Source organism: Mastigoproctus giganteus, chromosome 4, assembly GCF_048544385.1.
Source record: "Mastigoproctus giganteus isolate SK-2022 chromosome 4, ASM4854438v1, whole genome shotgun sequence".
NCBI lineage: Eukaryota > Metazoa > Arthropoda > Arachnida > Uropygi > Thelyphonidae > Mastigoproctus > Mastigoproctus giganteus.
Window position 1 is genome coordinate 26,372,722 of NC_143578.1, and position 26,318 is coordinate 26,399,039.

The following is a 26,318-nucleotide window of genomic DNA, read 5'->3' on the forward strand; positions in this document are numbered from 1 at the left end:
GAATTGTGCTTTACCCACAAAATGCTCTTCAGTAGTCTGAAGCACCTGTACTTAGGGTGCAGCATTGACTCAATTCACACTGAATTTCATAAGGTGGCAAAACAGGGTGGAATTTGCAATGAATTTGTACCCTTTGGGTACAAGTTCATTGCAAATTCTACCCTGTTTGTCAAAAAACATCTTGATCCTGGACATTCTGTAAACAAAATGTTTTGGGAATGATTTTGAAGTCCTCTGAATGCTCTGACACTTCATCCCTGGATCGTACTGAAATACCCAACACTCATCTATAATGACAATACAGTCAAAGATATTATGATTGTCTTGATAAGTCTGGATGAAGTCTTAGTGTGATGATACTCTTTGTTGCTTCTGCTCATCCATGAGGCTGTATGGCACAAATATTTCACAGATCTTTTCTTTTCTCTAAATCTTCATGCAGAATTTTAAGAATCATCTCCTCATCAGCCATCATTCGGAGGGTCAAATTATGATCTCTTGCCACATTTTGCAAACCTTTGCGTCTCTGTCTTCATTTTGAGAGGTTGGCAGATGTCCACTTCTTGGTTCTCCACAAACGTCATCACATCTGTCTGCTTATTCCATTCAAGCACACTGGTTGGTGTGACTTAATGTTTCATCACCATAAAAAGTTTTTAACATTTCATATATTTCTGTTTTACATTTTCCCAGTTTAAAACAAAATTTGATATTAATTCTTTGCTTCATTGAAAAATTGTGACACAAAACATTAATGCTATTAAAGAAACTGGTTGCTACTTGCGTCTATCAACCTACTGGACAATCTCTGTATCATAATGTTTTGAAGGGAGTGTGAACTACAACATACCACTTCCATTTATTTTCAAGCTCATTGAACAGGAACTTTATCCACACCAAATTTTGAATAAAAATTTAAAAAAAAAAATGCAAGCAATCTAGTGAGTCATTCGTATAATTTTTTTTTTTTTTTTTTTGTGAAACCCCCAAACACAAAAGGTATTAAAACCAGTAGCACTTACTATTGTGTGTGGGTTGAAAGATGGGAAGACAGAAGAAGATACTTGTTGGCATTAGACTTGAATTATTGTAGATTTCAATTTTCAGGAAATACATATGAAGGAAGGTTATTGCAGAAAGCTGAAGTTGAAAAAAATGAGAAAGGAGAAAAGTTGGTTCTGTGAGTTAAAAGTTGAAGAGTAATGTTGACTGTTGTGGCATGTGTTTGGAAGAAAGAGGGGGAATTACAGAAGCCAGTTCAAAAGAACAGTGCCCATGGAAGTATCTATAGAAAAGGCATGAGATAGAGAGTGGAGAGACTTTGTAAGAGTTGGGTCATTAATTAACCTGACTGTATTCTTTTGAATCGAGTCTATAAACATGAGAGAGATTTTGGGGACTCCACTCCTGATGGGAAAACAATATTTCATGGTAGGGTGAATTTCAGATCTGTACAGAGTCAGTAGTTGTGTAGAAGAAATGTAATGCTGAGAGCAAAAGAGAAAACCCAGTTTTTAGATTCAGTGGAAACAATATATGTGATGTGCTTATGGGAAGAGGATTAGAAATCAGGGTAATCCCTAATATAGATATGTGAACTTGTCCGAAAATCTGAACATCATCAAAGATATCCATAGGGACTGTATACTCCTTTTTGCAAGATATATGGCAGGACTGAGTTTTAGAAGAATTGAAATTAACTAAGTTATCTTTGCTCCACTGAAGAATTACCAGGAAATCAGCATTAAGGAATTGGTGGTGGATATTCAAGGAGTTGACCCTGTTTGCGCAGGACGATATATCAAACTGGAAGGATGGAGTGCAATGTGCTATCATCAGCAAAATTATGCATAGGATTTCCAGTCTGTGGAAGAAGGTCATTGATATTTAAGAGGAAAAGAGAGGGAGAAAGAACTGAACTTTGGAGAATACAACATTAGTACAGAAGTTAGAGGACAGAGAGCCATCTACCTCTTTTTCTCTCTGATCACTAACAGAGTGGTCAGAGAGAAAACCGGTTACTAGTTTGCAAGAAGCAGTCAGCAGTCCACAAGACAGAAGCATATTAAGAAGACCTTTATGCCAAACACAATTCAATGGCTTAGAAATGTCAAGAGCAGCTGCTTGAATATCACCAAACTTTTCCATTGAATTTATCCAAAGATGGGTAACATAAGCCAACATGTCACAAGTGGATCAATACTGATGGAATCCATATTGGTGATCATTGATCAGATGGGAAGGTTTTGAGATAGTTTTGGAAAGAATAGAGGTAAATGCAATGGGACGATCATTGGGTAGGAGGGATTTGTCACCCTTTTTAGGAATAAGATATGAACTGGCTAGATATGAACAAATTTCCAAACAGAAGGGAAAGTGTAAAAAGGCAATAACAAAACAGGAATAAGTTCAGAAGAATAGGTTTTGAGAACAAGTTAGGGAAATACCATAAGGAGCTGGAGTTTTCTTGGCATAAGATTATTCAAAATTCTTCTAACATCATTGGAGGTGGGAGTATAGATGAAAAACGTTACAGCCAAATAGCTTTGGTAAGAGACCAGAATGCTTAACTACCACTTGAACAAGAAGTAAGCTTTCTACTTTTAGTCTGTTCAAAATCTAGTTTTGACTGATTAAAAGCTTTACAATTGTAGCGAGCTTTAACATAGGCAGAAAATGAATCTGGAGATTTGGTTGTGAGCCAATTGCGATATGCAACATTCTTATCTTGAACAGCCTTAGCACATTTATTGGAAAACCAAGGTTTAGGTAATGGATGTGATTTTAAAATGGAGAGGGAAATAAAGGATTTCATCCCTACAAGAATAATTTCACTGACATGAGCTTTGCAAACATTGACATCAGACTTAAAACAGTAATCCAATGATGGAAAAGACAGTAATCCAACAATGGAATGATTTGTGAAATTTCCATTTTGCAGATCATTCCATTTTACATTCTTGTTATGTCAGACAAGATGAAGCTGAGAATGGCCATGAGAAAAAGACTCCATTGAAGAAAAGACAATTGCCATTTTGTGATTTTATGTACTTATAGACCACACACATTTTGACCATGTACTTGGAAGGGTTGTTTGTGAGAAAAAGATCAAGAGCGTTCAGTGTGTGGTTAGGATTGTGTAATATTCTGGTAGGTAAATGAACAATTTGTGCAAGATAATTAGCAGTTGCAAAAGCCTCAGCCTCTCGACCAGGTGCCTCCGTAGCCAGGTGGGCAGGAGCAGCAGTGCGTAGCACATGCTTCTTGATTAGACTGGGGTTCGAGCCTGTGCCCACCAAATATGGAGAATGCGGAAAGGTCAGAAAATGACCACCGCATACCCCCAGAGCAATATGGCCTTAGTTGCTAATGCTCCTAAAAACCAAAAAAAAACCTCTCGACCAGCTGGGTCCTTGTGACTAGATAATGGAAGCCAGCTAGAGTTATGTGCATTGAAATCGCTAAAGAAAGTTACCTCACTGTTAGAAAAGTTCGACTGGAGAAAGTCAAGGTTCAAAGAAAGGAAGTCAAATAGTTCTAAGTAATTAATGGAGTTGGGAGAACAGTAGAGGCAGCAGATATATTTGACAGAATAGGGCGGAGAAATTTAAGCCAGAGAATAATGAAAAGAGTAGATTCCATGTTGCTAAGTCTCTCACAAGGAATATCAAGATATATGCACGAGTACCACCTTTGAAGCAAAAGGAATCGTACAGCGAATAATTCAGACAACTGAGATGAGCACTAGTTGGCAACTGTGGGATTCTGTCAAACAAAAAAAAAGTTGGGAAATTCCACAAGTGTGGCAGTGGACATCATTGAGATTGGAACTGAAACCACAAATATTTGTTAAATGAATTAGGAAGTTTTTGGAAGGTTGAGATCTTTTTGCAGTTAAGTTTGTTGTATTAGTTTTGCTGCTCATGATGTATTCAGTAGTAAAGTAAATGTGGGTTGACATGATGCGTGAAGTAATGAAATTTTTGGATATGAAACAAGAATATACCTAGTTCCTTGACATAGCATGTTTTCAACAATGCTACTGCATACACTTTACTTAAGTTTCTTCTAGTCACTGTCTAGTAGAATAAATGTAGCAAAATTATACAGTAGCTGATCTGGATTCCTCCTAGAAAGTTATCTAGGAGGAATCCAGTGGGTTTAGTTCAGTGAGCTATCTAATGGTCAACTTATGAAAACTATTTTAGAGCCGTACAGCTGAAATGTAAGGAAGATCGCATCTCATCATGATGCTTATCATAACCTCAAAAGACATCACTCATATGGAAGAGATGTGGGTTGTTGGAGCTTTGCTCTGGAGGCAAAATATGGGTTTCACTACTTTGAGCTCCTCATAAGCAAAGTGGTGATATTGCACCGTTTGATGAGAGTCATCTACCATCGGGTATTGCATGGTAACTCAAAGGGGGTGATATTCCTCTGTGTGGTGTGGACACCACACCTTGACTCCTGCATATGTTGGTTCACACCTTGGTGGTCACCTCCTGTATATTAGATGCAGTATTTCAGGACTTTCACAACAGGGTTATATACAAGGTTACTAATAGTCCCACTGTTGTGTGAAGGTGCAAGCAGAGGATTTGGTTGTCGTAGAATAACCAGACTTCACTGAAATTCTGCCCACTTTACTCATAAGTGTCACCTGAACATCAGTTTCATCAGCATTTTAGACTCCTAGGTAGCAAACCCTAGCTTGTTAGACCTGAGAATGTTTGTGACAAACCTCTAGGACCTAATATACTATACTTGGTGTTCTATGTTTAGTAAATAATTTTTTTTTTTATATTCATTGCAGCTCTCTGCAGCCAGAAGAGTTTGATTTCATGGTACCTGCTAATGGCAGCCATATATCAATGCTGCAGTTAAGAATGGACAGTATTTTTTGTAGTGGCACATGGAGTTGAGCTTGCAACATGTTTACCAGTAGGGTGGCCTCTATAGCCAAATGGTCAGGAGTGGGAGTGCAGTAGCACACGCTCTGAGTAGACCGGAGCTCAAACCCCTAACTGCTAAATACTGTATCTGCCAAACCACACTTGACCAGCGTGGCAGATTATGGTCCATTCCCCTCAACATGAATCGTTGAGGTGGCTTCCATATTGCAGTGGGTTGATAATTTCAGCTTACTCAGTTGATAATTTCACTTACAGCATTCAGCTTACTCAACCCATTCAAGGCCTGATTGAGGTGGTGTATAAGGCCTTGAATTGGTTGAGTAAGCTGACTCTTGCTCAGATTAAGAACCTGAGGGGTCACAGATTCAAATTGAGGAAAGACAGTTGTAGAATAGAAGTGTGGAAATTTTCCCTTAGCCAGGGGGTAGTTGATTAGTGGATCAGACTTCCATCTTTTGTTGTGGAAGTTGATAGCCTAAATAAATTTAAGGGTGAGCTGGACAGGCATTTGGAACAAATGGAGGGGTGAAATGGGAAGGTTTTTTTTTTTTTTTTTTTTTTTTTGGCTGATGCTGTATAAGCTTGCTTTCTTGCATCATATGCCTCTACTAATGCTAATGGCTGCAGTTTACCTTTACCTATGAGAGCATCCTTGGACTCAGGGGAGGTTCCCACGGACTGGAGATGTGCAAATGTATCCCCAATTCACAAAGGGGGATCGAAGGGTGACACGAGTAATTACAGACCAGTTAGTTTAACTTCTGTTCCGGGTAAAATAATGGAGTCGCTGGTTAAGGATGCATTGCAGGATCATCTAGACAAGACTGCAGCAATAATTCAGACACAGCATGGGTTTGTTAAGGGAAAGTCTTGTCTGACAAATTTGATAGGATATTATGATGTGGTTACAAAGGAACTGGATGCGAAAAATAATTTTGATATCATATATTTGGATTTCAGGAAAGCTTTTGACACTGTTGCGCATGGAAGACTATTGTACAAATTGGAGCAGAATGGTATTAAGGGTAAGTTGCTACAATGGATAAAAGGATGGTTAAGTGCTAGAACACAGAGGGTGGTAATCAATGGGTGCTGCTCTTCTTGGACTAATGTTGTTAGTGGAGTCCCACAGGGTTCGGTGTTAGGTCCACTGTTGTTTTGTATATTTATCAATGATATTGATGAAGGTATATCAGGCTTAATGTCGAAGTTTGCAGATGATACAAAGGTTGGCAGGGTTGTTAATGACAGTAATGGCAGTGTGCTACTGCAACAGGATCTAGATAATTTGGGCAGATGGGCTAAGAAGTGGCAACTGAAGTTTAACCTTGACAAATGCAAAGTACTACATATGGGTAGAAGTAACCCCAGAGAAACGTACCAACTGTGTGGTACTACACTTAAGGTGGTAGAAAATGAAAAAGACCTGGGAGTAATTGTGCAGGCAGATATGAAGTTTTCTGAGCAATGCAGACAGGCTGCCAGGGCAGGTCATGGGGTTTTGTCAATGATATATAGGAATTTTGCTAGCAGGGAAAAGGAGGTGATTATCCCTCTGTATAAGGCAATGGTCAGGCCATGCCTTGAGTACTGCGTACAGGTCTGGAGGCCTCATTTTAGGAAGGATGTAGATTTACTTGAGCGTGTACAGAGAAGGGCAACAAGATTGGTGAGGGGAATGAAGGGATCCCCTTACCAAGAGAGGCTTAAGTTCTGCAAATTGCAGTGGCTGGAGACTAGGCACCTGCGCGGTGATCTGATTGAGGTATATAAGGTCTTGAATGGATTGAGCACGCTGAATTCTGATGGGATCCTTCCACTTGTTCAGATTACGAATCTAAGGGGGCATAAATTCAAATTAAGAAAAGACAGATGTAGAATAGATGTGCGGAAATTTTCCTTTAGCCAGCAGGTGGTTAATTGCTGGAACAAACTTCCATCTGTCGTTGTGGAAGTTGATAGGTTGAATAAATTTAAAGAGGAACTGGACAGGCATTTGGAGGGAATGGTGTGTTTTTTTTTTTTTTTTTTTTTTCTTTTGGCTGATGCTGCATAAGCTCATACATTTGCTTTCTTGCATCACATCCCACTACTACTACTACTACCACCACTACCTTTTTTATGTACTCTACACCAGTGCATACCTCTTGGCTGTAGTACTCTTGTAGGTATGGTGCAATTTGTTTATTTATATTTCCGAACATTAACTTTCTCATCAGCTTATTGAGACTTTCAAGTGATCATGACTTTTCTCTACACTCAGGGGTGGACCATCCCGAGGGTGCCAGGGGTGAACTACACCTGAGTACCAACATTCAAGGGGTGCCTGAAAACCTGAAATTTACATAAACATATGAATAAAATTTTAAAGTGGGTGCCAAATTGCTATTTGTACCCGAGCGCCATATTCCCTGGGAACTCCCCTGACTACAGTCATTGTGGGAGCTGTAAGAATAGCCCCTGATATATCTCTCTGTACGTTAAAATGTGGCGCCTCCGTAGCTAGGTGGGAAGGAGCAGCAGTGCGTAGCACACGCTTCTTGATTAGACCGGGGTTTGAGCCCGTCACTACCAAATATGGAGGCTGAGGAAAGTTCAGGGAATGACCACCGCATTTCCCGAAGCAATATGGCCTTAGTTGCTAATGCTCCTAAAAACCAAACAACAAACAACGTTAAAATGTTTTCCTTGTAGTGATATTTGAGCCAATGGGAGAAGAGGGTGTGGCAATTATGTCACTACAAATGTGCAGGCAAATAATTACATTGTTGCCTTCCATTTATTTATTTCGTATGCTGTGATCAATACACGAAGGAACCAGTTTTTTCTTGCTTCCTTTGTGTATTGTGGCCAGGATATCGAACCAACTAGATTGTTCGGCACCATCGTAATATCCAGCCCGAGGCGGGAATCAAACTCGCAACCTTTGGGTTGCCCGGCTAGCCCGGTCGGCATCGTCTTCCATTGAAAGACACAACTACTGCCTCCATAATGTTCACCAACCTCATGCACGTGCTTCACTCTGTAATACATGACCATGTATGGCATCATTTGATGTTCCACTGTAATGCCAGCTGATGAAGGGACCTGATATAGTTTGTATATTTGTAAATAGTTTAGTATTTTATAAATATTTTAAATATTTGTTTTGTTTGTAAATATTTTAGTCCTGCTCTTTTGGATGCAACAGTATTCCTTGTGCATTATGGAACCCAAAGCAAAAAGACCTTTTCCTAAGTGACCTATGTAAATGCAGGTAAATAATTACATAGTGATAGTTATTCCACCTTGAGAATGCCATGTGGTGAAGTAGTCAATGGGAGAAGAGGGATGTGGGTCATGTGGTACAAGTGGGTGGGCAATTACGTAACTACAAATTTTGTTTGTTTTGTTTGTTATTTGGGTTTTAGGAGCATTAGCAACTAAGGCCATATTGCTCCAGGGATATGCAGTGGTCATTCCCTGACCTTTCTGCACCCTCCGTATTTGGTGGTTACGGGCTCGAACCCCGGTCTAATCAAGAAGAGTGTGCTATGCACTGCTGCTCCTACCCATCTGGCTACGGAGGCGCCATAACTACAAATGCACAGGTAAATAATTAAATAGGTCCTTTCTTGATTAGTTATCGATCATAGTGGCATAGTGTTTGCGTAAGGTGCCACCTATGGTTTCTCAAATCAGCGCCATCAGTACTCTTGTGATGAATACAGAACCTCTGTAAAAGCTAGAAAAGTGTTTTGTGTTGCATGTGTAGTTTAGTGTTGGGTTCTGTTGTTTGTGCTGGCTTCTTGGCCGCAGAGCCCCTAGTGGGACTCCACATTGACCACCATGACTGGGAGGGTAGCCAGGCTGTCCACAGTACTCTGACTGCTCTCCATCAGGGGTTGCCTGAGCTTCCTGACAGAGAAAGAAGAAGAAAAAAAAAAAAAAAAGCATGAGTGAGGGAGATAGCTGAAGGATGAGAGTAAAAAGGTGGAGGAAGAACATCAGTGCGTTTCGACAGGTGGTCTTTTACATAAAAAAGATTTCTACTCCATCATACCTCTACATTTTACGTAGAAAAGCACGCACAGGGGTTTGCGAACAAAGTAACAAAGTGAGCAGGGGACAAAGCCCCCTAGTTATTATTATGATTATTATTGGTGGTAGTAGTAGTGCTGACATATGATGCAAAAAAGCAAGCTTATAAAACATTTAAAAAAAAAAAAAAAAAAAACTCTGCTACATCTCCAGTCCATCCTTTACAATAATTAGCATTAGAATTAGTAGAGACATATGATGCAAGAAAGCAGCTTATACAGCATCAGTCAAAAAAATAAAAAATCTTCCCATTTCACCTATCCATTCACTCCAAAGTTTTGGTCCACTTCTTCCTTGATGTTATTTATGCTATTAACTTCCACAACAGATGGAAGTTTGTTCCAACCATCTGCTGGCTGAAGGCAAACCTCCACACATCAATCCTGCAACCATCCATCTGAATTTATGCCTCCTCATATGTGTAGCCTCAGCAAGAGGAAGAATGCCACCAGCATTGAGCTTGCTCAGTCCATTCAAAGCCTTAAGCACCTCATACAGTTCTTGCAGGTGCTTATTATTTTCATATTTTCAGTTTCCTACTGTTTAAATTTGATTTGGCATTATTTATCTTATTGCTATTACAGGTGGGATCTTGTTATAATAATAGTAACAGCCATAGGCTTCTTTGCACTATAGTGCTAGCAAGCTAGAGGCTTTTGCTGTGCTGGCAAAAACAAACAAACAAACAAAAAAGAATTGATAAGAAAATACAAATGACTTGTTTCCCTCCTCACACAGATAACTATCCATTTACATATGAGTCTAACAGTTGGAATTTATTCAAACTGTTAGCCTCAACTACCTGTGAAGGCAACTTCTTCCAGCAATCAGCGACACGATGGCTAAAAGAAAGTTTCCTACAATCTAGTTTAAATCTCTTTCCCTGTAATTTGAATTTATGCACCCTAGTTCTGGAATTCTTTATAACAGTGAAAATTTTGCCTTCATTTATTTAGCCTTATAAACCTCAACAGGTCACCTGTGAGGTGTTTGGTTGCCATTGGTAAATCTCACCAGTGATTACTTTTCTTTGGGCTCTTTCAAAGAAGCTCAATGTCTTTTTTCAAATGAAGTCTCTATACTTGAACACAGTATTTCAAATGTGGTCTTACAATTGCCTTATACAGTGGGATTATGACCTTCCTATCTACAGATATTGTTTGATAAATCACTGATAGGACACCATGGGCTTTTCTGGCTGCCTGTTGGCACTGTTCAGAAAGTATTACCCACCAAGTGTATACTTTATTTTGAGATTGCTCTTCCCCAAGTGTAAGACCTTGCATTTGCTGCATTAAAACATAGCTGCCACTTCTCTGACCATCTTTGAAGTCTGTTCAAGTCATCTTGAAGGAGCACTGCTTGGTACTTTTCATTAACTACTTTACCAATCTTTACACCATCCACAAATTTTGATGTCATGCCTTCTATTCCTTCATCGATTTTGTTTATGAAAATTGGAAACAACAGTGGTCAGAAGCATCAGTTCTTGGAGGACTTCATTTTTGACTTTGCACCAATCTGAAGAATATCCATTAATCACAGCTCTTTGCCTTCTGTCCTACAGCCACCAAATCCAAGGAATCTCTCCTGAGTTCAAACATGCCCTCATAATTAATTTCAGTAGTTGAATACACTCGCTGGCAGCCTTCCTAAGAATTAGTGGGTATATGCTATCAACTCCTGGAGCCTATTTTGCCTTTATGCTGAAAAGTTTTTTAATAAACAGTCATCTGTAATTTCAAAATTGCTAATTTCATGTGACTGAGCTGCATTCGCACAGCCTCTTCTCAGCATGAAGTGTTTCTCTTCGGTAAAGACACATGCAAAGTACCTGTTCAGTTCATCTTCAACATCAGCTGGGTTGTCTAAGACTTTCCCATACCCAATACACAAGGGGCTGATCTGATTCACTTTTTTCTTCCTTGTATTCACATACATGAAAAATTCCTTGTCCCCGTTCTTTGTTCTCTTAGCCAATTCTTTCTCATACGCAGCCTTGGCCTCTCTAAACTTATCTGTGGTACTATTATAGATCAATTTGTAGCTGTTTCAGCTGCAGTACTTTTCATCACTCTGTAACTAACCCAAGCTGTCTTTTTCTGCTCTATTTGACTAGTCAGCTCCTCATTCATCCATTTTAGTGTATTCCTCCTGCATCGATTTTTTTTTTTTTTTTTTTTTTTTTTTTTAATGGTATGTATGCATTCATAATTTCTGTGATTTTTGGTTTTAAAGGTATCCCATAATTCAAGTGTATCTGTCCTCACTCTGCAATCTGCCAATTAATAGATGCTATATAGCACCTTAAACCATCAAAGTCCCGTCTTCTGAAATTAAAGCCCATACCATTACCTTTAACTACTCCAACATCTTTCTTCATCTTCCAGCTGATGACTGCATTTCTTTTTTAATGAAAACCCCAAACATGAGAGGTATTAGAACCTATAGTACTTAATACCATGCATGGGTTGGAGGTTGAGAAGATGAAAGAAGATATTTGTTGACATTAGATTTTGAACTTCTGTAGATTGTAATTTTCAAGAAATAAGTGTGAAGGAAAGTTGTTCTAGAAAATGGAAGTTGAATGAATAAATGAGGAAGAAGGAAAGTTGGTTCTGTGAGTTTGAAGTTGGATGTTAAAAGATGTTGACTGGTTTTGGCACGTGTTCGGAATGCTTTGAAAAAGACAGCTGGAATTATAGAAGCCAATTCAGAAGAACAGTGTCCATGTAAGTATCTATAGAAAAGGCATGCAGCAGAAACAGAACGTCTGTGAGACAGAGTGTGTAGAGACTCTATTAGAGATGAGTCATTAATTATCTTAACTGTCCTCTTTTGAATAGAATCTAGAAGCCTGAGAGAGATTTTGGGGGCACTGCCCCAGATGTGGGAAAAATATTCCATGGTAGGGCAGATTTGCGATTTGTGCAAAGTGAACAGCTGCTTGGAAGAAAAGTAACATCAAGAGCAAAAGAGAAAGCCCAGTGTTTTTTTAGATGTAGAGGAAACATTTGTGATGTGCTTACCAAGAGAGATTAAAGGTCAGAGAATCTCTGATTTCTAATCTCTCACACTCGGATTTCTAGAAGGGTTGAAATCAACTAAGTTTTCTTTGCCCAGCTGGAGAATTACATGGAGATCATCATTTATGGAATTGGTAGTGGATATTTGAGAAGTCAAAGCTGTTTGTGCAGGACAAGGTTTCTCAAACTGGAAGGTGGAATGTCAGTAGCAAAACTGTGGATGGGATTTTTGTTCAATGGAAGAACGAATATACTAGAGCAGGGTTTTCCAAAGTGTGGTCTGCAGCCTGGTACCAGTTCACAAACAACTTATTTGAAATATACCTACATAAAACTATAAGAAAATTTCCTAAAAAAATGAAAATGTAATAAAATACCAAATACCCAGTTATGCTAAAAATTAATTTAATGCTTTTATAATTAATTAAATTTATATCTATAAAGCCTCCAGACGACTCTGCTCTTAACAAAAAAAAAAAAAAAAAAAACAGTGGCTGATGCACTCATCAATTTTATTATGCCATGTAATTAGCATGTATGCACGTGCACATCTTGTGTATGAGGTGACGGACTACCTGTACCATCTCCAACTTACAAACCACACTGCAGTCACCAGCAGTCAGTGAGAACCCAACAAGCAGAGTGTGTGCCTATTGTTGTGCCATTCTTTTTTGTTGCTGTCACCTTTGAAGTGATAAATTTAATACATAATATTACACATTTCTTTTTTAAAATAAGTATTTATATAAACATCCTGTCTTTTTTTAATATGGATAAGTGGCTGAAGAAATGTCCACCTAACAAGTCGAGTGATGTGCAGCCTAGTACAAGTAGAGATAATAGAAATAATATTAATAAACATCCTTGCAATGGGCAGACCGACAGCATGGAAAAGAAATCCAAAACCTGTTTGGACAAGGCAGTATTATGAAGATTATGTAAAATTTGGTTTTATCTGCAATAACCACATGCCATTGTATGTTTTGTATTGTATTTGTTTTGAAACATTGTCAAATGAATGCATGAAACTGTCGAAACTGAAACAGCACTTAGATTGTGTGCATCCAGAATACCCAAATAAGCCAAAGGAATTTTTCATTAATAAGAAAAATGAATATATTTCATCTAGAAAAAGTTTTGTAAAGACTGTTTCCATGAGATGTTGCAATGAACACTTGATTATGGCTTCATATGAAGTTGCAAAACTAATAGCCGAGACAGGATACCCTCATACCATTGGTGAAAAGTTAATACTTCCTGCACTAAAAGTAATTACATCTCACCTTTATAAAAAGAAAGAAAATCAGCTGCATTTACTTTCCTTATCAAATAATACAGTGAAGCATAGAATTATGGAAATGACGAATAATATTGAAGAAACTCATAAAGCACATTCAAAGCTGTACGATTTTTTTCTTTACAAGTGGATGAAAGTACAGACATAGAAGATAATGCCAATGTAATGTGCTTTGTAAGGTACAATTTTAAGGACACAGTCAGTGAAGATTTTTTGTTTTGTAAACCCCCACCAATGAGAAGAACGGCTGAAGAACTTTTTAAATTAATCAATAATTATATAACTCAAAATGGATTCGATTGGAACAAATGTGTCAGATTGAGTTGCAATAGCGCCCGGTCAGTGGCAGGTTCCCGTACGGGACTTTTTCCAAGGGTGCGAGAGGTGGCTTCAGATTGTGAATGGGTGCATTGTAGTATTCACAGAGAAGCGTAAGCTGTAAAAAAACATGCCTTCGCTTTTGAACACGGCTGTTCAAGAATGTGTCAAATTTGCTAACTGTATAAAAGCCTGTTCCTTTAATTCTAGAATCTTGACTGCTTTATGCAAAGAATTATAAAGCGATTATGAACATCTTTTACATAGTGAAATTCAATGGTTATCAAGAGGAAATGTATTGAAACGACTAATCGAAATGAAGAATGAAGACTTATTGTTTTTTGAGAAACATCCTCCATCAGCAAAGGATGCAATATTCAAATTTAAAGACAGGTTTAATGATTTTAATTGGTTAATTAAGGTGTCCTACTTATGTGATATTTTTGGTTTTTTAAATGCCTTAAATTTAAATTTAGAAGGTATTGATATAAATATTTTTGAAGTTCAGGAAAAGTAGAAACAGCTACGAAAAAAATTCATCTGTGGGTACTTCAAGTTGAAAAGGGGAATTATAATTTTCTTCCTAGTTTAACAAAATTACAAAAAGAGTATGTTCAAAGCCACATTCCGACTGAAATTTCTACAGCGATTAAAGAACACCTCTTGGAATTGAAATCAAACTTTCAAGAATATTTTCCTCCAATTGAAAGCAGTAAAATGTGGATTCAAAACCTATTTACTTTTAATGTGGAGCATGTGGAAGAATTCTGTCTCAATGAACAAAATTGATTCTGTTATTGAATGAATTGTGATGTGGTACAGCATTTAAAGATCGCTTCAGTCTGGTCTCATTGATAAATTTTTGGCTAAGATGCCGTGAAGAATATAAGCATTTATCAGAAAAAGCACTGAAATTTCTTATGCCATTTGTAACAACTTACAAATGTGAAACTAGATTCTCAACATTAGTTTTTTTGAAAAACAAATGCTGCAACAGATTGGACGTCGAGCCGGATTTGAGAATCAAGTTGACATCTTTTCCCCCCTGATTAAAAATTACTATGTAACGGCCTCCGTAGCCAAGTGGTCAGAAGCGGGAGTGCAGTAGCACACGCTCTTTGAGTAGACCGGGGTTCAAGCCCCTGACTGCTGAATACGGTCGATCTGCCAACCCACACTGGACCAGCATGGCAGATTATGGTCCGATGGTCCGTTTCCCTCAGCATGAATTGTTGAGGAGGCTTCCATCCTGCAGTGGGTTGATAATGGCTACGCTTTACCTTTTTTACGTTTTATTTGATGGAAAATAGCATCGCCCTACTCATTAAATAAATATTTATTTGCCCAAAAACATACTCAAAAATATGTCAATTTTATGTAAACTTTTGATAATAAATAAAGAAACGAATTACCCATCTTTTATTTATATTTACTGATGTTAATGAATACCTAATTGCCTTATTACTGGTTAGTGTTATTATTTCCTCAACCTATGAGTATAATTATTGAAAAAAAAAATGATTATTGTGAAGGAAAAAAAAAAAAATCTACAAACACTGGTCCACACTTTGAAAAGTTTGGGAAACTCTGTACTAGAGGAAAAGAGTGGGAGAAAGAACTGAACCTTGGGGAACACCCACATTAGTGGGGAAGTTAGGAGAAAGAGCCATTTACCATCACCTGCAGTGAGTGATCAGAGAGAAAACTGGATACCCAGTTACAAAAAACAGTTGGCAAGCCATAAGATGAAAGCTTATTTAATGCTTTGTGTCAAAAGACATGATCAATAGCCTCTAATATGTCAAGAGCAACTGCTTGAGTTTCACCAGACTTTTCCATTGAATTTGTCCATATGTTTATGGGTAATATAAATCAGCATAACACCAGTGGATCGATACTAATTGAATCCATACTGCCAATCATTTATCAGATGTAAGGTTTCTAGATAGTGTAGGAGTTGGCAGTTAATAGATTCTCCCTTACTATAGAAAGAGTAGAAGTAAGTGCAATGGGATGTTAATTGGATTTAAGGGATTTGTGATATAGTACAAGAGTAGGCTTAGGAGCACAGGTTTTGAGAACAAGTGGAGAAATACCATAAGGAACTGGTGCTCTTTTGGCTTTGTCATTATCAGCTTTATCTTTGGCTGAAGTGGCAATAGAACCATCCAGTTTTCGACAGAGGTTGTATTAAAGATGGGCAAAAGATGTGGCCAATAGCTTTGACAAGAGATCAGTATATTCGGCTACAATTTGGACAAGAAACAAGTTTTCTACTCATCCTGCTCAAAATCTAGTTTGGGCCGATTAATAACTGCTTTGCAATTGTTGCGAGCTTTCGTGTACGGCAGAAAATGAATCTGCAGATTAGGTGCAAGCCAATTGGAATATGCAATATTTTTATCTTGAGCAGTCTTAGCACATTTATGAAAAACCAAGGTTTAGATAAAGGACGAGATTTTAAGATGCAGTGTGTAATAGAGGATTTCATCCCTACAAATAAGAAGTCAAAATAATTTTTTTTTAAATAAAAAGAAAATAAACAACCTGTATGTTTTCTCCCTCATGTAGGTAACTATCTAGCTGACCTTGGAAGTTTCACAAGCTGTCAATCTCGGTTATCTCTAGAAGTAACTTTCCAGTAATATTAACCCTGTCTTGGTACTCCTAATTTTTACTAATATTGTGATGCTACACCCGACAAGCGCAAACTTTCTTCTTAATTTTGGAAAAACTTATGGATTTTTTGAATTATGCTTGGAATGTAGCAATATTTCATTTCTTAATGGATTGCAGTACTTGCTTGCATTTTTATTAGTTTTTAATAAAAAAATTAAATATTTAAAAGGAATTCTGTTTTTGCACCTTTTTTTTATAAAAAAACAAACAAAAAATTCAGTTGTAAATTAAATGTTATAGGGATAAAATATAAAGATAAGCTATTAGTCCCTTTCATTTTATGGTTTAAAAACCTTAATGTGTAAAAAGATTTTTCAAAATTTATTTCAGATTTAGTGTACCATGAAGTGCATGAAATTTGAATATTATTCATGTTAACTGTCTGTTCTAAGTGATTATTGCTTTCTGTGTTTGTTATTTAAAAATAATAAATATTTTAAATGAATCTTTCAAAAAGCATACTTTACAACCATTAGAAACTGTTAATAATTGTTAGATCACATGGGAGAATTATCCATATCACAAACTCTATATCCCTAGTAATTATTGCTTTCCATGTTTCTGTGTATTATTATTCAAAAATAATAATGCATATTTCAAATTAATCTTAAAAAAAATGTATTTTGTGTATGTTAAAAACTGTAATAAATTTTAGATCAAGTGGGAGACTTTTATAAAAATTTGAACTAGAAACAAACACAATTATAAGCTTTGAAATCTTATATTTGAAATCATTCTCATATGAGGGTCTTTCTCATTGAAATCTTTCTCATATTCTTGCACCCTTTCTCAATAGAAAGGGTGCAAGAATAGTTGCTAATGCTATCGAGGCAGTGTTAGGTGGGTCAGAAAACTGCTAGCTTGGGGGGGAGACAAAGACAAATAGATTAACAGTAGCCACTGGCAGAGGTGAAAGAGATTCTTGCACTGCTTCTATTGGAATGAGCAGAAGCCTGAAAAACAAGATGCAGGATATTTCAAAGACTGCTGGGAGTCACTGCGGTACAAGTAAACACATGGGTTGTGTTAGGGTAGCTAAGAATAGAAATAGGTGCGTGTATACTTGCGCGTACACCAATGCTAGGAGCTTAGTAAATGAATTTGAGGTATTGCTCAAAACATCAAAGGCAGATATTGTTGGGATATCAGAGACGTGGTGTCACACAGATATAAGGAATGCAGAACTGGAATTTGGGGAGTACAACGTCTACAGAAAGGATAGACTGGATAGGAAGGGAGGAGGGGTTATGCTGTTAGTTAAGAAATACATAAAATCCAAGGAAGTGAAGCCAGTGGACATTGCTGGACAGTGCAGCAGTGTCAAGTCAGTTTGGTGTGACATAAGCATTGGGAGATCAAAATTGAGAGTAGGAGTGTGCTATAGGCCTAATGACTCTGATGAGTATAATAAGAAACTGTATAGGGAAATAGAGTGGGCCAGTAAATCAGAGAGTCTTATAATGGGAGATTTTAATTTCCCAGATATTGACTGGAATTTGGGGGCTGGTCACTCACACACTAGCAAGGCTTTTGTGGATTTATTGGATGATTGTTTTCTACATCAGCATGTTCGGGAGGCAACTAGAGGGAGGAATACTCTTGATTTGATTATCAGCAGTGATTCTTCATGCATTAAGAATCTGCAGATAAATGAACCACTAGGTGGCAGTGATCACAGTGTGCTGAAGTGGGATCTACTCAAAGAGGTAACTACCATTAGGGGTAAAGGGAAGGGTTATTGCTTTCGTAAAGGCAACAACGATGGACTTAGACAGTATTTAAATTCTATACAGTGGGACCAACTGATGATGTTACCAACAGCAAATGCAAAATGGGAAGCATTCAAAGAACTTATCTTGGAAGCTACTAGGCTTTACATACCAACTAAGAAATATTGTTCAAGGTTTAGGCCTAAGTGGATGTCAGATGAACTAATGAGGCATATGGCAGAGAAGAAACATGCATGGAATACATACAAATTAATACATGACACAGAAGCCTATGATAGATACAAATTGATCTGTAACCAAGTTTCAAAGGAGGTTAGGCAGGCGAAGGCAGATTACGAGAAATCTTTGGCAAGGGATGCAAAAAAAACAGCAAAGAGTTCTTTACTTATGTAAACTCTAGAAGGAAGGGGATGAATCAGGTTGGTCCACTTGATATTGATGGGTCAACTGTTGATGATCCTGCTCAGGTAGCTAACAAACTAAATGAATATTTTGCATCGACATTCACACATTAGGAGTTATTCAGCGAGGAGAATGCCAGAGGTGTATTCAACTCTAGCAGTAAGCTAGAGAATCTTGTAATAACTGAGAGTAAAGTAGAGGAGAAATTGTTGAAGATAAACACAAGAAAGGCACCCGGGGTGGATGGGATCTATCCAGTTATATTAAAGGAGGCAGCAGAGGAAGTAAGCAGACCCTTAGCCATAATTATGAGAGCTTCCTTGGACCCGGGGGAGGTACCCACAGACTGGAGATGTGCAAATGTGACCCCAATTCACAAACGAGGATCAAAGGCTGACACAAGTAATTATAGACCTGTGAGTTTAACTTCTGTTCCAGGAAAATTAATGGAGGCACTAGTTAAAGAAGCACTGCAGGATCATTTAGACAAGACTTCAGTTATAGCTCAGACACAGCATGATTTTGTTAAGGGGAAGTCTTGCCTGACCAATTTGATTGGATACTATGATGCAGTCACAAAGGAACTGGATGCAGGGAATAACTTTGATATTATATACTTGGATCTTAGAAAGGCTTTTGATACTGTTGCACATGGAAGACTGCTGCACAAATTGGAGCAGTGTGACATTGGAGGCAAATTGCTGCTGTGGATAAAGGGGTGGCTGAGGGGGAGAAGACGGAGAGTGGTAATCAATGGACACTGCTCAACGTGGACTAATGTTATTAGTGGAGTCCCTCAGGGCTCAGTGTTGGGTCAATTATTGTTTTCTGTATTTATAAATGATATTGATGATGGTATATCAAGCTTAATGTCAAAATTTGCAGATGATACAAAGGTAGGCAGGGTTGTCAAGGACACTACTGACACTATGCTGCTGCAACAGGATCTGGAAAGGTTGAGCAAATGGGCTGAGAGGTGGCAAATGAAGTTTAACATTGACAAATGTATAGTACTACACATGGGAAACAGTAACCCCACAGCAATGTATCAACTCTGTGGTACTACACTGACAGTGGTAGAGAATGAAAGGGACCTGGGGGTGGTTGTGCAGGCAGATATGAAGTTCTCTGAGCAGTGCAGATGGGCTGCAAGAGTAGCTCATGGTGTATTGTCAATGATATATAGGAATGTTTCTAGCAGGGATAAGGAGGTGATTATTCCCTTGTATAAGGCAATGGTCAGGCCACACCTAGAGTACTGTATACAGGTCTGGAGGCCTCATTTCAAGAAGGATGTAGAGCTGCTGGATCGAGTACAGAGAAGGGCAACAAGATTAGTGAATGAAACAAAGGGGTGCTCTTACAAAGAAAGGCTTAAGTTTTGCAAATTACAGTGTCTGGAGACTAGGCACCAGCGAGGTGATGTGATAGAGGTGTATAAAGCCTTGAATGGTTTGAGCATGCTCAATGCTGATGGGATTCTTCCTCTTGCTCAGAATAATCACCTGAGAGGGCATAAATTCAAATTGAGGAAAGACAGATGTAGGATAGATGTGCGGAAATTTGCCTTTAGCCAGCGGGTGGTTGGTTGGTGGATCAGACTTCCATCCCTTGTCGTGGAAGTTGATAGCCTAAATAAGTTTAAGGCTCAGCTGGACAGGTATTTCGAACGAACAGAGGGGTGAAGTGGTTTTTTTTTTTTTTTTTTCGCTATGCTGCATAAGCTTGCTTTCTTGCATCAAATGCCTCTACTAATGCTAATGAGAGCCCTTTTGTAGATTTCACCAAGCAGGTTGCCTTCTTTGTGCTATTTCAGGAAGCTCCAAGTAGAGACTTAGTTGTTTTATAGAACCTTAATCTGTTGACTGTTTGTAGGGAGTAGCTGCATTACCTTGAGTTCATTGGAAGGGCTGTTGTGTGAAATATGAAACTCTGAATATGAAGCTGTGTTTTAAGTGGTGTCATTTCAATTGTTTGTGGACTCTAGGACAGTGGCAGAGGGCTGCTATGGAGTGACAAATATTGCTATACGATGTGTCATTTGATGGAAATGTTGGTGTGTGGAGATTTCCAACAAGTGCTTCTTGTCAAAGTATGTATTCTTAGCCATGAAGTTAGGTGGACAAGTTTAATAGTATTTGGCTATTTTAATTGGTTTGGACCTGGCCTGTTGATGGTAGTGCCTGAAACCACAAAGTCCATGACCTATTCAGATAGTTTTGAAAGTTATGAGTTGTCTTCACCGTGGCAGTCATTATATTGTCCAGTAATGACTGGAACTGTCATTATTGGCATGGCAATGCCACCATATAGTGAGGGCTGTACTGGCCTGGTTTTTGGATGATATCAAAAAGTTGAACTGGCCAGCTCAAAATGGAGCACCAGATTAGGCTGTGGCAGAAACAACATTCTTCCAAAGTGGTTCAGTCAACTATTTTACAGGAGCATGCTATTTGGACACACACCACACTGTCTGTTTGTTGGTATACCTTTCATGTAGTTTGCCTAGTAATTATTTTAATATATATTTTATAGTTATCTAGTTTAATCACAAAGATTTAAATTTATATTAAATTCTTTTATCTAAATTAACTAAGTAGTGGCATTAAATGAGATTTCCACCTAACTTTTCTGTGGATATTGATTTTTTTTGGTTCTGCAGTTTATCCCTATCATTTATAGAATTTTTTTTTTTTTTTTTATAGATCTTTGGCTGTTGGAACCAGAACAGGATTCAAATTATTTTCTCTTGCTAGTGTTGATAAACTGGAACAGATATATGAAAATGGTGATTTTTAAAAAAATTTTGCACTATATACTTTTTTAAAATTTCAATTTTGTTGTTTGCCTTTTATTAGTGTTCTAGATAAGTCATCTTAAATTCTGTTAGATTTAGAATGGATACTTTGGCCAGGGTATCATGACTTGGATGGAAATAGACATGCAATTCCATGAGAGTCATGGCTTCATTGCTTGCATAGCCTGTACCATGTATTCAAAGGTTGATCTGCTTCCTAATCATATCTCAATTGACAGTTATTTTCTTTGTTCCAGATGTAAGGAGAGTACAGATCTCAAATTAAAACTTGGTGCATTACTAGAAGAATTTGAGTCACTGAAGAAATGGGTGCTTGCCCTAGAGACAAATGTATCTGAGAGTTGTGAAAGACTCAAAATTCTAGTAACCTCCCAAGTGATATACCCCCCAATTTAGGGCCCCAGAACAGAATAATCAAGTGCAAACTTATCTGGTTCAAAAAAATTTAGTTTTATTGGGGAAATTCTGTTTCCAGTGAAACAGGTAAAATTTTTTTTGATAAGGATAGATGGACTAGAACCAGGGTGTCTCCCAGGAGCAACAATTAATGTCATCAACAGATTATCAGATTTTAATGGAGATAATGAGAGCATTATTATTCTTGTGGGAACTACATTGGTGTGCAAAATTTAAGGACCAGTCAGTTTTCACCTGTAGCTTCTCATAGGAGTAGCCTTATATGGGAAAAGCATACCAAAGGAACCTTGTGAGGTAAATGACAAAGGAAACAAAATGGTACAGAGGGACTTTTGTTCAAAAATGGCAACATAGCACTGGCTACCATGATACAGATGCATCACTGCCAGTGATGGAACAAGGGAAGAGGTGGTCCTCAGTAGGAGATATGGCCACCCCTAATGTCGATGCAGGCTTTCCACCACGTGTCCATACTTGGAACAATGTTGATAAGTTCTTGCGGTAACGTTGTCCATTCCTCTGTCAACGGCATTTTCTGGTGGGTGTGGATGTGCCACTAGGCGTCTCCCCAGAGCATCCCATATGTGTTTGATGGGATTTAGATTGGGGAAAACAAGCAGGCCAATCCATATGAATAATGTCCTCACTTTCCAAAAGCATATCAACAGATGCAGTGCAATGGGGTCTGGCATTATCATCCATAAACACGAACTCGGAGCCAATGGCACCTCGGAACAGACACACACGGGGAAGGATTACCCTCAGTACAGTAGCATGTACCGGTTACAGTACCACCTTCCAGTATCTGGAGTTGTGAACATCCATCCAAAATAATGCCTTCCCAGATGAGAACACCTCAACTGCCATATCGATCCCTTTCAGTGATGTTTGCAGGGTGATACCGTGTGCCAACCTCTCGCCAGATTAGCTGACGTCCAGAATCGCTGCTGAGACTGAATCTACTCTCATCAGTAAAGAGTACCTTAAGTAAAGATTGTGGTTGTAACCTTTAAAAATAGTGTTGGTCCTTAAGTTTTGCACACCAGTATATGAAAATAAGCACACAAACTGATAATTTGTTGGTTAAATACAAAATCATGTTGAAAAAATGCCACAAGTTAGATCAGGATGTGTATTTGTCTTCAATTCTGTCCAGATAATAAGAGGGACTATATACTGAAAGCCTTGTGGATTAATTGAAGACTTGGAAGGACTCTGTAAGCCTTTTGGAAGAAAATTTTTATTTGCATAGCTTGCACTTGTAGGTAGAAAAGATATATTTTGTAGAGACAGGATTCATTTGGACAAAGAAGGGTTTTTGCAAGTGGCAACATATATTATATATGTTTTGTAATAATATTACCCTGTTGCATCATCCGTCTCTATTAAGCTCTCTTAGATGATGTGCCATACATATTGCATTGCCCTAGTGGCAGTATAAATACAGTACATATGCCACAAGCCCAGTATTCTGTGCTATTTCAATAGCTAAGTTTTCATAAATAACACCATGTAGGAAAAGTAGCTCCTTCATTGAATGCAGAGGACATTCTACACATGAAATAGCTAAAAAGATTCACTGTAATCAGTCTAAAGTGGAACATTTATTAAGAAAATTTTCAGAAACCGGCAGTCTGAACAAGAAGAAAGGAGGATGTGGACGTCCATGAATACCCTCTTCAGCACAGGACAGATTTCTGGTCCATCAGTGTGTCCAAAACAGAAGATAGTAGTAGTGGTGGCATGTGATGCAAGAAAGCAAGTGTATGAGCTTATGCAGCATCAGCCAAAAAAAAAAAAAAAAAATCACACCATTTCCTCCAATCCGAATGCCTGTCCAGTCCCTCCTTAAATTTATTCAACCTATCAACCTCCACAATGACAGATGGAAGTTTGTTCTAGCAATTAACCACCTGCTGGCTAAAGGCAAATTTCCGCACATCTATTCTACATCTGTCCTTTCTTAATTTGAATTTGTGCCTCCTTAGATTCGTAATCTGAACAAGTGGAAGGATCCCATCAGAATTCAGCGTGCTCAACCCATTCAAGGCCTTATACCCCTCAATCAGATCACCGCGCAGGTGCCTAGTCTCCAGCCACTGCAATTTGCAGAACTTAAGCCTCTCTTGGTAAGAGGATCCCTTCATTCCCCTCACTAATCTTGTTGCCCTTCTCTGTACACGCTCAAGTAAATCTACATCCTTCCTAAAATGAGACCTCCAGACCTGTACACAACAACAAGATCCTCAACAACAGATCTCAAAACAGAGTGGGAGGAAGATAGAGGGGTAAAGGCAAGAACTGCTACAGTATGTTGATGCCTTTACTCATTAGAATTAGTAGCACATTGTCCAAGAAAAAAAAACCACTTTTGGTGCAAAATATGAAAGCCCAGCATCTAATGTGGGCAAAAGAGCATGCCAGTTGGTCTGAGGATCAGTGGAAATGCTTTATTTTCTCTGATGAATCAAAATTCAACTTGCATGGTTCAACTGGCCAGCATGGCCAGTTGAACCATGCAAGTTGAAGACGAAGAAGAGAAGAATTTCACCTTGACTCCACAGTGAAACATTCTGGATAGACGACCAACTCCTCTATTTGCATAGAGGAGTTGGTTGTCTTGAGTTTATGAAGGGTGCAAGTTAATGCTGATGTGTACAAAGACATTCTTGAGACAAAATTACTTTCCACAATTAGAGATCACTATGGGGAAGTTGCCAATTGCGTTTTTCAGGATGACTGCTCCATGTCATAGTGCCAGAACTGTAATTACTGCTTCATAAATTTAGCAAAAGTTTTAAATTTATGAAACATCACACTCTCGCTTAAATAAATGTAATTTATTTTATTGTCTTTATTTATTTGTTTTTTATTTCATTGTAAGTGGAAGGTACACTCGCATATGAATATTGATGCAAAAGGATTGTGTTCTCTGTTTAGGTTCACCAATGATAAGATTATTCTGTAGTGGCCCTATTGGTTGAGTTTGAGGCCTTTTGTTATGGCATTTGCACAATGTAAAGAACTCTCTCTACTGATAATGCCATTTAATTCTAGATTTTCCTGATTCATTAATTCAATAACATTTTGATTATTATGGAATCCAAAAGTGACCATAGCACAGGTTTGAGAAGGGAAAGTTTTACCTGACAAATGTGGGTTATTACTATGAAGTCACTTAGATTCAGAAAACTGTTTCAGTATTTTACATCTAGATTTTAATGAAGCATTTGATTTCCTCTCTCATTAGAGGTTACTGGAATTACCAGAAGATTCTTAGTGAGTTAGGGACTGCCCAAAAAAAGGAGATGGAGCTGTTAATAAGTGTACAGAGTAATAAGTTCTTCAGGGCAAACTAGTGTAGTAAGTGTGTTCCCTCAAGTTTCAGTGCTGGGGATTCCCCCTCCTCCCCTCTTGTTTATGATCTTCAGTGATAATGATGAGGGTATACAAGGAAAACTGGCAGCATTTAAGGTAGATGAGATGGCAAATAATAGGGACCAGGGACTGCTTCAGAATAACTTACATTGGTTACAGATGTGGTCAGAAAAATGTCAACTGAAGTTTAATCCAACTTAGTAGTTTGGGATATGATAGATATAGTTGGTTATGATGAAAACAAGCATTAAGTTTTCCTTATATTGTAAGCAGGCATCCAGAAGTTCTTAGGGTGTACTATCAATGATCTATGGGACCTTCACTAGCAAGGAGAATGATGTTATTATTCCTTCTTATGAAATGGATGACACCACATTTGGAATATTGTATTCAGGTCTGAAGGCTTTTCTTAAAAAATAATAAAATTAAATAATAAAAAAAAAGACAACCTCTAGAGGGGATCCAAAGAAGGGCAACTAGATTAGTTAACACCTAAGGGTTGTCCCAGATATTATACGAGCAGATGAAACTGTGTCATCTGGAGGAGGGTACAGAAAAGTTTGGAAAGCAACAGATTATTGGACCTCACCAAGTTCATCTTCATGCAGAGTGTTGTTGATCATTGCAATAAGTTGCCTTCCAGAGTAAAGTGTTGAGTTAGATTCTGACAAAGTTCAAAATGGAATTGGATAGTTACTTTTTTACCAATGGCAAGTGATTGATTGAAGATTTTTTGGTTATGCAGAATAAGTTTGCTTCTTTGCATTGTTTCTGCTCTTTTATTACTAAACAAACTGAAATAATACTCTCATGATGTAAATTATGATCAAATTCCTGCCCGTTGTGTATAGTTTCTTGTTGATAAATCATGACCATGTATGATGTATTGGAACATCATAATTAGTCCTTGTTACTGTTACAGTTACTTACAGATACTGATGTGTGGTGAGGATATTCCTTTTTTCATCATATTTAAAGCTAAAAAGCCGATACTTCTGTTTGAGGAAAATTCACTTATGTAATGCTACTGCAAATGATGGTATTTTGAAAACAATCTGAAGTGAATGGGAAAAAATTGTATTTTAAAAAATAGTTCATTGATTACTGGAATATCTCCTTATCAGGAAAAATTGTTGACTGATTGATCTTTTTAGATTAATCAGTCAACAGAGGTTTCCTCCCCCACAACACCATTTCATGTGTTGAAGTTTATATAAATATTGTGTGATAATTTCTTGTGTTTCTTATTTTTCTTAA

The 26,318-nt window shown here is 37.9% G+C and overlaps 1 protein-coding gene across 3 annotated transcripts in view; it reads left to right on the forward strand.

The window, feature by feature from the left end:
* The window catches only part of Atg18a (Autophagy-related 18a), a 541,369-nt gene that overhangs the window by 14,808 nt on the left and 500,243 nt on the right, over positions 1-26,318 (forward strand). For all 3 annotated transcript variants that reach the window (XM_090372601.1, XM_090372603.1, XM_090372602.1), the window contains exon 2: positions 21,154-21,236. In XM_090372601.1, coding sequence (XP_090228727.1) covers positions 21,154-21,236 — 83 coding nt within the window. The remainder of the gene's footprint in view (positions 1-21,153; positions 21,237-26,318) is intronic.